General features: G+C 43.0%; 1 protein-coding gene across 4 annotated transcripts in view; it reads left to right on the top strand.

The window, feature by feature from the left end:
- ZRANB1 (zinc finger RANBP2-type containing 1) overlaps nucleotides 1-16,031 on the top strand; it is a 74,408-nt gene that overhangs the window by 23,088 nt on the left and 35,289 nt on the right. For all 4 annotated transcript variants that reach the window (XM_070752522.1, XM_070752524.1, XM_070752523.1 and 1 more), the window contains 2 exons: nucleotides 7,045-7,232; nucleotides 7,860-8,013. In XM_070752522.1, the coding sequence (XP_070608623.1) occupies nucleotides 7,045-7,232; nucleotides 7,860-8,013 (342 nt within the window). The remainder of the gene's footprint in view (nucleotides 1-7,044; nucleotides 7,233-7,859; nucleotides 8,014-16,031) is intronic.

Here is a 16,031-nt window from a genome sequence, read left to right as displayed (position 1 = left end):
TTATGAGCATCCTGAAAAATCATGCTAGGGCTTATTTTCCGGTTGGTCTTATTTTCATGGAAACATGGAGTAAATTGGTTCGTTCCCTGCTTCCAATTCTATCTTTACGGATTCTAACTTTGAGCGTGTAACTACATAGTATATGCAGCTCTTCAGTATGCTTGCTTTTTTTACATCTTTTAGTATTGGACATAATGTACTGTATATCTGCTGCATATTAATTGGTTGCAGTTCTGTTCATTTCTAAAATAATTATAGACTACAACAGAAGACGTATAGTATGATTTTCATGGGATTAATAAAAATATTATTCTAGTTAGTGGCAGAGACTTTTGTTGGGCGAACCTGTTGGAGTTCGGGTTCGGGGGGTTTGGATGAACTTGATGGCGGAGTTTGGGTAAGTTCCCCGAACCCGAACCCCAACACCTCTGGCCTGGCGCTGGAGGGTGTGTGTGTCAGGCTCAATCAAATGGGTGATGGCCTGGAGCTGCCGAAAATCCCTGCCCCTAGTTCTCTCTTATTTCAGAGGCTCCCGGCCATCGTCCCCTTGATGGAGTCTGACACCTCTTCCCCAGTGCTTCACCTCCTGCTGGGCAAGAGGGCTTGGGAGGCAGTTTCTGCCAGCCGGCTATTCAGGATCCCAGCTGGCAGCTTCAAGCAGGCGGTGGGCAGGAGGGGGAGGTGGGGAGGTCTCAGACTCAGATTGAGCTTTTGTCCAGATCAAGCTGGACAAAAGTGTAAGTGTCTGAAATCTGCGGGGAGCTCCTGGATTTGGGATTAGCTCTCAAAGCTGCCACTGCCAGCTCTAGAAAACCTCAGCGGTGGTGGTAGCTACAGTAAAAGAAGACAAAAGTGAACCAATAACGGGGAATGAATGGGGTGCCCCCAACTCGATCTTCACCTTCTTCTGCAAGCTGGATCGAGCTGGAGGCGCCCCATTCATTCCCCATAATCGGTTCGCTTTTGTCTTCTTTTACCGTAGCCACCACTGCTGAGGTTATCTGGGGCTGGCGGTGGTAGCTTTGAGGGCTAATCCCAAATCCAGGAGCTCCCCGCAGATTTCAGACACTTACATTTTTGTCCAGATCAATCTTCACCAGCACGGTTACATCTCTCGTCCTCCAACTGCGCTGGGCAGTTATGCTGCTTACAGGAAGGCCAAAAAGTGTAAGTGTCTGAAATCTGCAGGGAGCTCCTGGATTTGGGATTAACCCTCAAAGCCGCCTTCCTGTCTTTGCAGCCGTCAGTAGAGCAAGCGAGTGGGGCCTTAAAGCAGTGAAGCCCTCCGCTGGTACACCAGTTGCGGCCCTATTTGGACAGGGAGTCATTGCTCACAGTCGCTCATGCCCTCATCACCTCGAGGTTCAATTACTGCAACACTCTCTACATGGGGCTACCTTTGAAAAGTGTTCGGAAACTCCAGATCATGCAGAACGCGGCCACGAGAGCCATAGTGGGGCTTCCAAGATTCGCCCACGTTTCTTCAACACTCCGTGGCTTGCATTGGCTGCCGATCGGTTTCCAGTCACAATTCAAAGTATTGGTTATGACCTTTAAAGCCCTACATGGCAGTGGACCAGAGTACCTTCGGAACCGCATGCTACCGCACGAATCCCAGCGACCGATAAGGTCCCACAGAGTTGGCCTTCTCTGGGTCCCGTCGACTAAACAATGTTGTTTGGTGGGCCCCAGGGGAAGAGCCTTCTCTATGGCGGCCCCGAGTCTCTGGAACCAACTCCCCCCGGATATTAGAACTGCCCCCACCCTCCTTGTCTTTCGTAAACTACTCAAGACTCACTTATGCCGCCAGGCATGGGGGAGTTGAGACACCTTTCCCCCAGGCTTTTTTTATACTTTGTTTTATGTTTGGTATGAATGTGCTGTTTAGTTTTTTTAAATAATGATAGGGTTTTATATGTTTTTTAATATTAGATTTGTTCCATTATTATTGTGTTTTTTATTACTGTTGTGAGCCACCCCGAGTCTTCGGAGAGGGGCGGCATACAAATCTAATAAATAAATAATAATAATAATAATAATTTTGCCCGGTCCTCCGTGGCGGTGGGTGGGGGTGGCAGACCTGCCGGCTCACTTGCTCTCCTGCCGGCTGCAAAGAAAGGAAGGCACGGTGTCAGGACTTTCTCCCCACCTTTCTCCTTCCCCTCGGCCGGGCCGACCACACCTCTTCCCAACCTCCATCCCTCCCTCCTCCTCCTCCTCCTGTCGTCTCCAGTCTCCTGACTGGCTGACAGCTCCCCGGCATTCGCCTTCCTTGGCTGCCACCGGCGCCAGGCTCCTTCTCCTCCTCTTCTCAGAAGATGACAGCGGGCGGCGATGCGGAGGCTGGGGAAGTGGGGGGGATTCCCCTATGCCTGTCACTGCCCCCAAAAACTTTCAAGTAGGGTGGAAGCCCCAGCTCCCAGCCATCGCCCGTTTGATGGAGCCTGACACCTCCTCTCCCTCCTCCTCCTCCCATCTCCCGCCTCCCAACCGGCCGACAGCTCCCTGGTGTTCGCTTTTCTGTGCCGCCACCGGCGCCTCGCTCCTTCTCCTCTTCTCAGAAGATGACAGCTGGGCGGCGGCGCTGAAGCTGGGGGAGGGGGGGATTCCCCTCTCCCTGCTGCCGCCCCCGAAAACTTTCAAGGAGGGTGGAAGCCCCAGCACCCAGCCATCGCTTATTTGATGGAGCCTGACACCTCCCCCCTAGCCTCCATGCCGCCACCCGGCTGTCATCTTCTGAGAACAGCAGGGAAAGGAGCCTTAACTTCCTTATTTATTTACTCTAACCTTGGCAACTTTTAAGACTTGTGGACTTCAACTCCCAGAATTCCTCAGCCAGCTTTGCTGAATCAGAGCCCTCCCCGCCTCTCCCTCCCGCCCACCCCAGTGTTTCAGCGAATGCCGAACCTGAACAGTACAATGTTTGGCACGGACCCGAACTATGCAAGTTCGGTTCACCCAACACTAGTAGAGACAAATTGCTGAAATAGGAGGAGACTTAGTTTTGAACTGTTAAATCTCGTTAATGAAATTTCAGTTCTATTGGCCATAGATTGTGCAAGATGTTTCCTATTGTCTGAAATATTATATAATATGTAATCCAGTGATCCAATCTAAAACAGCAGGAGAGATAAATTGCTAGAAATATTTGCTGAAAAAGGTAAAGATTAGAAGGAAAGAAGGATTAACAGCATTTCTTTGTTATTTGTCCATATTTCAGGTGTCTTTTTCAGCTTAGGTTTGACTCCAGTAACTGTAACATGTAATTTAGGTTTGTATTGGATTATTTGGAAAGTGATATTTGAATGATTTCTTAAATAGATTTTAACACCCTTTAGCCACCGATTTTTCCACAGTTTCTGAGTGCCTTTTTTTTTAAGGAAGTAGTGAATAAATGGAAGAAAATAGGAGGAGAAATGCGTGCCTTAATTAATTTGCCTTATTTCATTAGTGTAAGACTAAATTTCCGTATTCTTCTTTGCGCCTTGTCCAGCATTTTTATACCAGTTCCCCCCCCACCCCCATTATTTCCTGTTACTCCAGCAGCATTTTACTATTAATATAATCCATAATTGGTTATAAGTAAAGGGAGTTTTATTTGGTTAGTTTTAGAGTCAGATGTTTTTGAAGCAAATCTTTTCTTTTTTAGCAAATGATATTTGTATTTTAGTTGTCTACTTTGTCATGTTTTTTAGGTTTCTGGTGTATAGTGAGTTGTCATTCAAGAATTAATTAATTGTATGAATATTTGCGTTAGCATTCCAGCCTAAATGAAGATGTCAAATTGCTGTTCTTTAGAAGATCACTACACAACTTTACATATGTTTTACAAGAAAACATTACATTGAAATTTTTTTCTTTTTCTGCAATCTAGCAATTATACACGTGCAAAATTAAATAGCTGAACATTGTGCTTGTGATCAAGACTAAATGGGAACAATATTTTATTGCACCTATGAATTTCCAGCTGGTAGTCCTGTTTAGAACGACTTGAACCTTTTTAGGAAATGATAAATGAGACCAAATGTCTTGCAACCTGTTGGATGAATTTGCAAGTTTCTTTGCAAGTGTAATTGCTCATATCATTTTTATCTTATCATCAGTTGGTAAATTTTATTATGGTGAGCCCAGCATAATAAAGCATCTGGTGCTACAATTTGAGCTTCTCTTGGTCTTGGGAAACTGAATAGGAAGGAACTGAATAGGGTTTTCTTTAAGTAATTTATATGGACTCACCCAGCTGCAGGATAGTGAAAATAATAGGGGCATTTGTCACCAAAATTTTCACTCTGGATGTCTATAAGTTAAATAACTTGGGGCTACATTGATAATCCATTGGCAAAGAACTTGGTTATATATCACTAGCAAATAAAGAAATCATCTTCTGTTGGGGTCATCTCTAATTCTAAAACAAAAAATTAATTGCTTTTAGCAATTAAAAGAGAGACGTTAAGACATCCTAAAATGTATACATGACCTTAATATGGATAACATATGTGCTTTCCATAACGTTTTTAGAAATAGTACTACTAACCAGTGTTCCCTCTAATTTTTTTTTGGGGGGGGGGGCGGAAAAGTATAGTGTCTGAGCGGCAGTCCCTTCGGGACTGGGCGGCACAGAAATAATAAACAAACAAACAAACAAACAAACAAACAAACAAATAAATAAAAAACCCACCCTGTTTTGCCTCAGAGAATTTCAAAATAAAATACTGTACTGTGTGTCTATAACAGTGAGCTCATAATAGGGCAACTCTATCAATATCAAAATGCCACTTAAATAGTTGAGCTAGTTTCAAACTAGATTTGATTTTCTTTCTCTCTTCCTTACTCCCATTCTTTCTCTTTCTCTTTTCCTTCCTCTCTTTTTTCTATCTGTTTCTCTCTCTTCCTCTCTTCCTCTCTCTCTCCTTCCCTCTCACTCTTTCCCTCTCGGCTTCTGGGCAGGTTTGGAAAACTCTGAGTTGATGATGGTTTTTAAGTGAGCGATTGCTCACTGCTCAGCTTAGAGGGAACTATGCTACTAAGTTGATGCAAAACAGCTACCTATACAATTTTCTACCTCAGTTTTATTTCTGTGGTCTTTCAGTGGCCTAATTGAAGTATTTTTGTCATTTTCTGAATAAGTTAAGATACGTGTAAGCTTTCTGTCCGAGTACTCTGTTCTTATGATTGTTTTCTTCCTTGTTGCCATGCCATGAAGCTATTTTAAATATCATTAATTATATTTTGTTTAGATGCTAAATGTAGTATCTGTAGCTTTTTTGTTGAAAACCTATGGGGAAAGATATTAAATAGAGATTAGTATCAGTTTTTCAAAATCTGCAAATCCAACTGTTAAACAGTCTACAGTACTTTCTAAGATAAAGCATAATTAACCATTTGCAATTTTTAAAAAAAGTAGTCAGCTTTTTCAACTCTATTATATATTTTTGCTCATTCTTTATAGAAGATAATATTCTACATTATCTTCTGCTTCTGTAAGGGTATTTTGCTTTCACAAATAATTTGCTCATCTCTTTTTGTCTCTCATGTTGTCCTTGCTGTAGCATTTAGTTCTACTTACTTTTGTTTCTCTTTCAGCTTACTATGACCCTAGAATGGAATTTATCTACAGCAGTTATTTTATTCCTTGGGAAGAGAACCAGAATTTTGGGTTTCTTGAAGTTTATTCCCATTAAAAACATGTTTAACTCAACTTAAAAAAATAACCTAAATAAAGATTAAATCTACTTTTTCTTTGAGCAGTTTACTATACTCTTGGAATCTTGGGGATTGTATTAAAATGAATCTGTAATAAAATCCACTCATTTATTGTCTTATTCATGACTGGTATGTAACTTAGCTCTTCTCAAAAAGTATCTTCCATTCATTTCATTGCTCAAATAGCATTTTTTAAAGTTTTTCCTCAGTCTTGATATTTTGTTTATATGGAGCACCAACTGGATGCGTCCTTTGTGAGTCAAAAATATGACAAGTTTCTTTTCCCAAGTAACACATCACTTTTCTATCAGTTGGCTTCTTGTAATACAGGATGGTTGTTTTTCTAAACTTCTGTTTTGAAATGGCATATTTTTATACAATTGATATGTAGTACAGTACTAAGATATATGATCTGTATCCTGAAATCATTGAGTTAGAAGGGAACATTTCAGCTTTTAAGTCTAACCTCATGCTCAGCAATCCAAATCCCTGATATTTAACTGTCGTGTCTCTTGCTAAATCTTTTTTTATTTTTTCTGAGGAGAATTCGGGAAAGTGGCAATTTTCTTATTGTGATCTAGTTGTTTCTGACAAGATTAGGACTTTGAAATTCCATCGCCATTTGATCATTAAATTCAGTATGGACCCGTCAGATGTTTTCATTCCAATATGAGTCCATTAAAACGTTGAGAGGGTGAAATGGAGGGCAATGTGGGTTTTATTTTGGAATACGAATGGAATTAAAAAAAGCTCTCAACAAGTTGTATGCTATGATCGACAAGAATTCAGTAAATAACATGGCATCATCTTCAACTTAATCATATTCAAGCTACGTGCAGGTTGTTGTGAAAAATCCTTAGGCAAGTTGATACAGAATTTCATATTAACTATTTAAATAAGTATGATGAGGGTGAGATAATTCAGCAGAGTGCTTCTAAAGTCCATTTCAAAGACTTCCTTAGTTAACATATTGTTAGTACAGGCAGATTTATTATTTAAAATATTGTTAATATATAATGTTTAAGTTCTTTTCAAAGTGGTCATGTACTATGTATAAGCTGATTTAAATTATTATGTCTGAATTGAAAGACATATGCACAAATTTCAAAGAGGCAGTTTGCATTCTGTTTGTTAGAGAGGAATGACCTACACTTTCAGAGACAATATAGGGGAAAAAAATCTTATTGCAGCACTGTGTGCATGTTATGTTGTTATTAAGCTTTTATTTAATCACAACTACATTTATTTCCCTAAACAGGATTCCAAGAATCTGAAAGTAAAGTTTTAATTAGAAATTTTATAAATAAAATAAAAATTCTGATGCAATTTCCATGTCTCCAGGGGTTGTAGAAGGTGATCTAGCTGCTATTGAAGCTTATAAATCATCAGGAGGAGATATTGCACGGCAACTTACTGCAGATGAAGTACGCTTGTTAAATCGGCCTTCTGCTTTTGATGTGGGATACACGCTAGTTCACCTTGCAATACGTTTTCAGAGACAAGATATGTTAGCAGTTCTGCTTACAGAGGTGAGTTCTTATGACTGCTCATTAGTTTGCTCACCAGACATTAGTTTGCTCACCAATCTGGGTACCAGTAATAGGTAAAACTTCAGAGTGAGCGGCTTAAAAAATTAGACTAGCAACACAGTTTTCTTTGAATTGTCTAAATCTGATCCTTCAGGTAAGATATCTGACACAATTTTTCATTTAATTTGTAATACAGTTAATTTTCTGAATCAGAAAAAGTGCTGATCCTTTGTGACTACTTTTCTTCTACATGGAGTTGTAATAATAAAGTGCAAATTCCCTCCCCTTGCATTGAAGCAACACTGGGAGACTTATAGCGCTAAAACATTAAAATCCGAAAAGATAAATATTTCTAAAATAATGAAAATGGAAATCACAACTGAAATAAAATTAATGTTAAAAGATGAGGAGGGAGGGGAACAGGAAGTGTGGGGGGGGGGAGGAGATGAGATTGCTTCTTAATTGTTCCTACCTCAGCACTTCAAGTAATGGATCTTGTTAATTTGTTCTTGTAGCTGAGTGGATGGACAAGTGTCTGTAGAAAAAGAAATCTCATGATGTATATTTTTGTACCTGTAATACGTTTGTCTTTCAAAGCAAAGAAAGTTACTAAATGTCATCTTACAGGTGTCCCAGCATGCAGCTAAGTGCATTCCTGCTATGGTGTGCCCGGAGCTCACTGAACAAATCCGGCGTGAAATTGCTGCATCTCTTCATCAACGGAAGGGAGATTTTGCTTGCTATTTCCTAACTGACCTTGTTACATTTACATTACCTGCTGGTAATTACAAGATGCTATTAATTTATACTTTTAACTGGTTTAAAGAGTGTATAAAAGTATCAACTTCTAATTTTCTTCTGAGGGCGTTGTGGTAGAACTTTCATGAGCATTTTATTTATGTGGAGATACCAAACAAGGTTAACTAATACCGTTCATAACAGAACTAAGGTTAGATAAATTTTTAGATTTGTTTGGTGACATTTTAATATTTGATTAGAATTATTAGTAAATATTTTATTCAACTGTTACAATTCTTTTTCAGATTTTGGTACTCTATTTATCAGGCAATAATAAAGCACAGATATTTCAGATATTTTCTAAAGAGTACCAAAGATAGTCTTTGATTACAGTTTGGATTCTTGCCAACTGGCTTGTATTTACAACCATGTGCAATTGTGACCATGATTTGTGACCAAATACCCATTAGGGAGACAGGATTTGGTTAATGACCATGTGATTTGTTTAACAATTGCAGTGATTCACTTAATGACTGCTGTAAAAATTATTGTAACATAGACCACAGTGACTCCTGATGGAAACTCTGGTCCCAAATTGTGATTGTAAGAACTGCCTGTTGTGAAGACTACTGCTGTTTGAGAAAGGACTTCTCCGTACTGAAGGAGCGGGTCCAGCAGTCACAAGGGTTGCTCATGTCCAATCCGGTGGAACTGAGCCTAGTATTAAAAAAGCTTGCCGGATCCGCCCCTTCCCCAGAATTCGCTCAGTTCGCATATCCTGCGGTTGTATTGTGATAGCTCGTTCAACATTCTAACACCTTCCCTTCGTTCTCTTTTCTTCAAAAGTAGTAAGATTTGTTTTATCATTATTATTTACTTGCACTAATAGCGCCAGCCGTTTGCGGCTCGGCTTTTTTCTTTGGAGAAGTTGCGGTTTCGTTTTCCCCCGGCGGTTTTGCCGGTTACGATCCCTGCGGCCGCTTGTGGATTCTTCTAATCCGTTGGCCTGGAGGTCCTGGTGCAAGTATTAATCTATTGAATTATTGATTATTTATTGTATACAATATATTTAAGGGCTTAAAAATACCTCCTGCGGAGTGAGACGCCTTCTAGTCTCCTGGACTTAGTCGATCGCTTTCCCTTTAAGAAATTTTACGGAGCGATTTTTTCGGCGCGAAGGCCTTCGCGCCCTTTTTAAATCTAGGCCTCTCGTGTTGGCCTCCTGCCAGCCGCGTAGGCCTCAGTCCACCGCTTGGATCCCGGAGCGGGCCTTGGGGGTCCCAGGCTAAATTCTCCACCGGCTAAGCCTCCAACCAGAGTGCCTTGGTTTACTTAATTATAAAGTTTAGGGAGGCTGGCCCCGCTGGGTTTGGGGGCACGAACTCTGGGTTTGCCCAGATTGTCCTCAAGTTTCAGCAGCTTCGAGGCCTCGAAGCAGGATCCATTCCTCTTGGGAAGTCCTTGAAATTCTTCTCCTTATTAATTAGTTATTGGCTCAGCCTTGTCTTCTGTTAATTGTCAGACTATGGCTACTTTTCCCAAGAGAGGCACAACTAAAGGTCCCAGAGAGGCCAGGCCTACAGGCGATGAGATTACTAGTATCCCCCAGGCCTCTTCCTCCTCTTCTCCAGGGGCCCGCCCCTCGACCAAGGTCACCAGGGCCGAGAAGAGAAGGGACCTAGCCCTACAAAAAATACATGACAAATCAGCAAAACGTTTGAAAGTGCAGGCCCAAGTGATCAGTAGCCAAGACCCCCCAGAGGTTTCTAGTCTACCTCCTTCTGGGGTCCCTGTGTTATCTCTGGATGAGCCAAACCTAGACAGACCCCAACCTAACCTATGGGGCATAGGTCCAGAGGAACCAGATATTATTGAAGATTCCCCCCAGCCAGGATGCTCCCAGGCCTTTAGGGATTCTTCTGCCATTTCTGCTGATATTTCCAGTTTACCTCCTGAGTTCCAGTCTATTTTTGCTGTGTTGTCCAAAGCCATTGATGCCAAACTCTCCACCATCAATGAGCTTTCCTTACCTCTTCCTCCTTCTCGTCCCTCCCGCCCCTTGGGTTCTTCCCCAGCGGTCAGAGCTCCTATTCAGGAGGATTCAGATTCCTCCCAGGATGAATATGAGGATATAGAGGATGACAAGGCTTATCAGATGATGAGGAATCCCAAATAAAGGTTCCTCCTCCAATTACTATTTTTCCTTCTCAATTATTCAAATCTCTCCTCCTCAAAGCTAGAATTTCTACGGGATTAGCGGCCCAGGAGAAACAAGCCTCCACTTCCACTGATCCCCCGGAGGAGAATTTACCTTACTTCACAGAGGAACAGGAGGATAACGAGGTAATTCCTATGCCTAAATTGTTTAAAGATGCTTTACTCAAACAGTGGGAATTTCCAGCCCCTGGCCTTAATCCCTCCACCAAGGACAGAAAGTTGTACAAACTTTCCTCTTCCTATGAAGAGCTTCTATCCTTTCCCAAACCGGATGAACCTGTCAAGATTCTTCACTCGGCAGCGGCTGTGCCAGGCGAGGCGGAGGAAGTCCTCCGCCCAGAGGACAAGCGCATTGAGCAAATGCTCAAAAGAGGATTCACCGCTGATTCCTGGGCCATTAAAAGTTCAGCAGCGGCTTCCTTTTTCTCCAGAGCCATGCTGCTGTGGCTTCGCCAACTTCAACAGCATATTCCTCCCGATGACTTGAGAGGTCAACAAGACTTCAACAAAGTCTTTGCAGCTGCCCAGTACGTGGCTGATGCCACCTTGCAATCTACTAGATTTTCTGCTAAGTCTATTGCAGCTTCTACAACGGCAAGAAGACTCCTATGGATTCGCCCTTGGCAAGCGGGAGTTCGCCAAAAGTGGCAGTTATCCCAGGGTTCCTTAAAGCGCGACCTTCTCTTCGGTGATCTTCTGGATCCACTCCTCACGGAAACCACGGACAAGAAGAAAGTTTTGGGTCCAACCACAAAAAAGGCTACCAAAACGCAGTCCTTTCGTCGCCCAGGGCGCCAGCAAGATCAAGCGGCTTCCTATCAGAGATCTCCAGGTCAGTATTCCCCCCGCTTTCGTTCCCAAGGTAGGAACTCCAGGGGTAGAGGTTTTCGTTTCCAAAGGGGAGCTTCCTCTAACAGGGCTTCAAAAAAACCTAGATGGTAATCTTACCTCTATTCCCATAGGGGGTCGCCTAGCTCATTTCGCCTCTAATTGGCGTCTCACCTCCAAGGACCCTTGGGTCATTGACACTGTTCAAACAGGCCTTCTTTTAGAATTTATTTCTCCTCCCCCTAAACGTTTTATTTCCTGCCCTTCTCCCAGGTCATCCTCAGATTGTAACCGTATGGAGGAGGCCATTTCTCATCTATTGTCCATCAGAGCCATTCAACCGGTCCCTTCCGGTCAGAAGGGTCTAGGTTTTTACTCCATCCTATTTATGGTTCCAAAGTCCTCCGGAGGTTGGAGAGCTATTTTGGATTTAAAGAAACTAAATCTATTCATCAAATATAGGAAGTTTAAGATGCACTCCTTGTCTTCTATTTTGGCCGCCATTCACTCGGGAGATTTCATGGTCTCCTTAGACCTCACTGAGGCCTACCTTCACATTCCTATAGCCAAATGCCACAGAAAATTTTTACGTTTTTCCTTTCAAGGCAGGCATTTCCAGTATAGGGCGATGCCATTTGGCCTTTCCTCGGCCCCTCGGGTCTTTACAAAGCTCTTGGGGTCCCTGGCGGCCTATATCCGGGCGTTTCCCATCCACATTTTATGTTATCTTGATGATATTTTGATTCATGGGAACTCCCTAGAGAAAGTGAAAACAGACCTTTCTGTCACCATGTCAGTCCTTCAGGACCATGGATTTTCCATCAACTTTGATAAAAGCCACCTCCAACCTTCCACATCCATTTCTCACCTGGGATCCATTATTGATTCAGAATCCTCCCAGGTTTTTCTCTCTCCCGAGAGAAAACTCAGTATAGTGGAGTTAATTTCTAACATTTTATCTAATTCTTCAGTTCCCATAGTTACCCTATCTTCCCTTTTGGGGAAGATGGTGTCATGCATAGGCATCATTCCCTGGGCTCGCCTTCATGCTAGGGAACTCCAGTGGCTCCTGTTACCTTTTCAGAGATCAGGGCACAGCAACTCAAATCGACGCATTGTCATCCCACTGAGTGTTCGCAGATCCTTCAAGTGGTGGAAGTCTCCGGCCATGGACAGAGGATCCCCGTTCAGGTGCCCGGATCAATTTGTCATCACCACAGATGCCAGTCTATCGGGATGGGGCGCCCACGCCCAGGGGATGATAGCCCAGGGCACGTGGTCCCCGGAGGAAGCTTCCAGGCCAATCAATTGGCTAGAGTTAAGAGCCGTTTCCCTGGCTCTGAAGCATTTCTCTCCTCGCATTCCCAACCGGCACGTTCTCATTCTCACCGACAACATTGCCACGAAAAGCCATATTTGCAGACAGGGGGGCACGAGATCCAAGGCTCTCATGAGGGAGGCCCTCAAGTTGGGCCTTTGGGCGGAAAAACATCTCCAGTCGCTCCTAGCTGATCACATCTCGGGGAGTCTCAACGTCCAGGCGGATTGGCTATCCCGGGCAACGATAGACCCAGGAGAGTGGAACCTCCATCAAGACCTGTTCCATCAAATCACCCTCAGATTCGGCCTACCAATCCTGGATCTCTTCGCGACCAATGCGAACGCCCAACTCCCTCGCTTCTATTCCAGATTTCCATCCCCGGGAGCGGAAGCAATCAATGCCCTCCGGAGTCCATGGCCTCCAGGCCTACTCTACGCATTTCCTCCAATTCCAATTCTCCCGGACGTGATTCACAAGGTCCTCACCGAGAGGGCCCGAGTAATCCTAATCGCCCCTCACTGGCCCCGCCGGCCCTGGTTCGCGGATCTCCAACAGCTGTCCGTCCAGGACCCTTGGCGACTCCCCGTTTCGGGGGATATGCTGCGGCAGGGGGCCTCTTTCCATCCAGACCCGGAGTGGTTCCACCTCACCGCCTGGCTGTTATCAGGAGAGATTTAGAACTGCGTGGTCATGACCCCGATTCAGTGGAGGTCATTTTAAAGGCCAGAAGGGGTTCGACCAATCGAATCTACGACCACACGTGGTCCAAGTTTCACCAGTGGTGTCTACAGGAAGGTCTCTCCCCTCTGTGCATCCCCATACACAGAATAATTTCCTTCCTTATGCAAGGCTTCCATAAAGGACTTTCCACCAGCACCCTCCGGCGTCATCTGGCAGCCATTTCATCTGTCCTAGGGGGTCCCCGCAGACAGCCTCTCCGATCCTTCCCTGAAGTTCAGGAATTCCTCAAGGGCATAGCCAACCTCAGACCTTCCAAGGTCCACAGGTACCCATCCTGGGATTTGCCACGGGTTCTCCATTCCCTCACGCAGGCACCATACGAACCCCTAAAATCGGCGTCCCTCAGGTACCTATCCTTTAAGGTAGCATTCCTGGTGGCTATTACCTCTGCCCGACGCATTTCGGAGCTAGCTGCCCTCTCAATCAGGCAGGACCTTTGTCAATTCCATCAGGACAAGGTAGTCTTGCGACTGGACCCCACCTTCTTACCCAAGGTCAGTTCCATGTTCCACAGATCTCAGGATATTGTCCTACCTTCCTTCTGCCTCCAACGAGACCATCCCTTGGCAATTAGATGGCACACCCTGGATCTCACCAGAGCGCTGAGAATATATATCCAACGCACAGGACCCTTTCGGAGGTCAGAAGCACTTTTTGTAGCCTATCATCCCAGAGTCATGGGGGCCAAAGTGTCTTCAACAGTAATAGGCCGTTGGATCAGAGGGACTATATCTAAGGCCTATGAGCCGGCCTCCCTCTCAGTTCCAAGGAACATCACAGCGCATTCCACCAGGAGCGCAGCCACCTCGGCCGCTTGGGCGACTCAAGCCCCGTTGGAGGAGGTCTGCAAAGCAGCCACTTGGGCCTCGCCAAATTCCTTCATCAGGCACTACAAGATTGATTCTTACGCTTCAGCGGACGCTGCCTTCGGCAGAAGGGTACTCCAATCCGTTATCTCACACGATAGCAAGCTAATCCCTCCCTAGGGACCATCTATTGGGTATGTCCCATGTGACTGCTGGACCCGCTCCTTCAGTACGGAGAATAGGCGTTGATTGCTTACCTGAACGCCTCTTCTCGTACGGTGAGCGGGTACAGCAGTCACTTCCCGCCCTGGTATGTGTCTTCTTTACCTTTCTATATCTTTTTTTCCTCTAACAATGAGAGTTGAACACTACAGAGCTTCACAACTGAGCCTAGTCTATGGATTCGCGAATTCTGGGGAAGGGGCGGATCCGGCAAGCTTTTTTAATACTAGGCTCAGTTCCACCGGATTGGACATGAGCAACCCTTGTGACTGCTGTACCCGCTCACCGTACGAGAAGAGGCGTTCAGGTAAGCAATCAACGCCTATTTTCTGGTTGTGTAATAAGTGCAGGGATAGATTTTCTTTCAAAGAAATTTCAGTTCGGACTAAAATTAATGAGCTAGTGGAATAGGAAACGGTGGTGTAGATTTATATAATAAAGTAGATGTAGTTTGGATATGCAAATAATATCCTGAAAGGAACTAGAGTTTGTTTTGCTCAGTAATGAATAATTATAACTTTAAGCCCATGTGACTTGTATGTGTATTCCCCTCTTTTGTCACTGTCTTTTCATTTGTTTTTGTTCATTTATTCTTTCTATTATTACAACTGTTGTGTTTAGGTTGTAAGCTGTGAGCAGAAACTGACTGCTACAAAGATAATTTTATTATTCCTATCTTAAAACAAAACAAATTAGTCCAAAATCTAAAATTAATAAAATAGAATTGGTAGTCTGAGTCCCAAGTGGCAGATTTATCACATTTGAACAATTTCTTGCTGCATTTTCGGCATAGCTGCACAAAATTTGACCTTACCACAGTGGGAAGCTAAAAGGACAAAATGAGTGTAACATATTACTATCTTTTCTGGAAGATTTCACAAAAGAATAGCATGTAAAAGTTGCAGGAAACATATTTTGGACAGGTGGGCAGTTTCCTTCCATTAGTGAGGATTGGGTAAATCCTCCTTGTAATAGAAGGAGTGTAGTATCTTGTGCTTAATTTTAAAAAAAACCCATCTTCAATAACCTTGGGAAGGTTAAAATGTATAAATAGCCTGCAAATTAACATACTCCTTTTGCAATCAGGACTTTACTGTTCCTGGATAGGATGATAGCTTCAGTTTGGTATTCAATATTATCCAGTCTTTGAAGGGCTGTCTTTTTTGCTTTTCAGAGCTTGGATGATTGAAGCAAATCTTTGTGACTTATTACTGTTTAAATTTGAACTATTTTAGTATTCTCTCTGACTGTATTCTTTCAACTACAGGTAGTCCTCAATTTATAACAGTTCATTTATTAATCGATCAAAGTTACAATCAGGGTGGATATGATTTAAATCAAGTAAAAAAGGCTTGATTTAAATCAACTTGATTTAAACCATAATTGTTAAAGGGCAAGTGTCATCCCTGCTGTGAAATTGTGTGAATGCATAAATGGGATGCATGTTATCTCAGCTTGCAGAACTTTGCATTCAATGAATGAGTTTCCCAAAAAATGTAAATATTGTAGAATATGCAGCCTCATGCTACATAACTAAGCTCCATTCCATGCTGAATAAACTAAATTACTAATGTATCTTAAGTAGAAAACTATATTTAGATATATCTTTATTATTATTTCAAAACATTTTATTAAAATAAATTTGAAAAAAAGATAAATAAATCCAATCCATTTTTTTTATTTTACAATATAGTTATTGTTCATTGAAATATTGTACTTACATTCTATTATACCTGTACCATTTTCTATCTATTCACATCATATAACATGAATATCACCATCAGTCCACGAACTGCATTGGCTGCCAGTTGGTCTCTGAACGCAATTTAAAGTGTTAGTTATGACCCATAAAGCCCTACATGGCTTACGACCAGATTATCTATGGGACTATCTTCTGCCTCCCAGCGGCCAATTAGGTCCCACAGA

This window comes from Erythrolamprus reginae, chromosome 5, assembly GCF_031021105.1.
Source record: "Erythrolamprus reginae isolate rEryReg1 chromosome 5, rEryReg1.hap1, whole genome shotgun sequence".
NCBI classification, from domain to species: Eukaryota; Metazoa; Chordata; class Lepidosauria; order Squamata; family Dipsadidae; genus Erythrolamprus; species Erythrolamprus reginae.
Note: the sequence above shows the minus strand (reverse complement) of the source record. Positions and strands in the feature narration are given on the sequence as shown.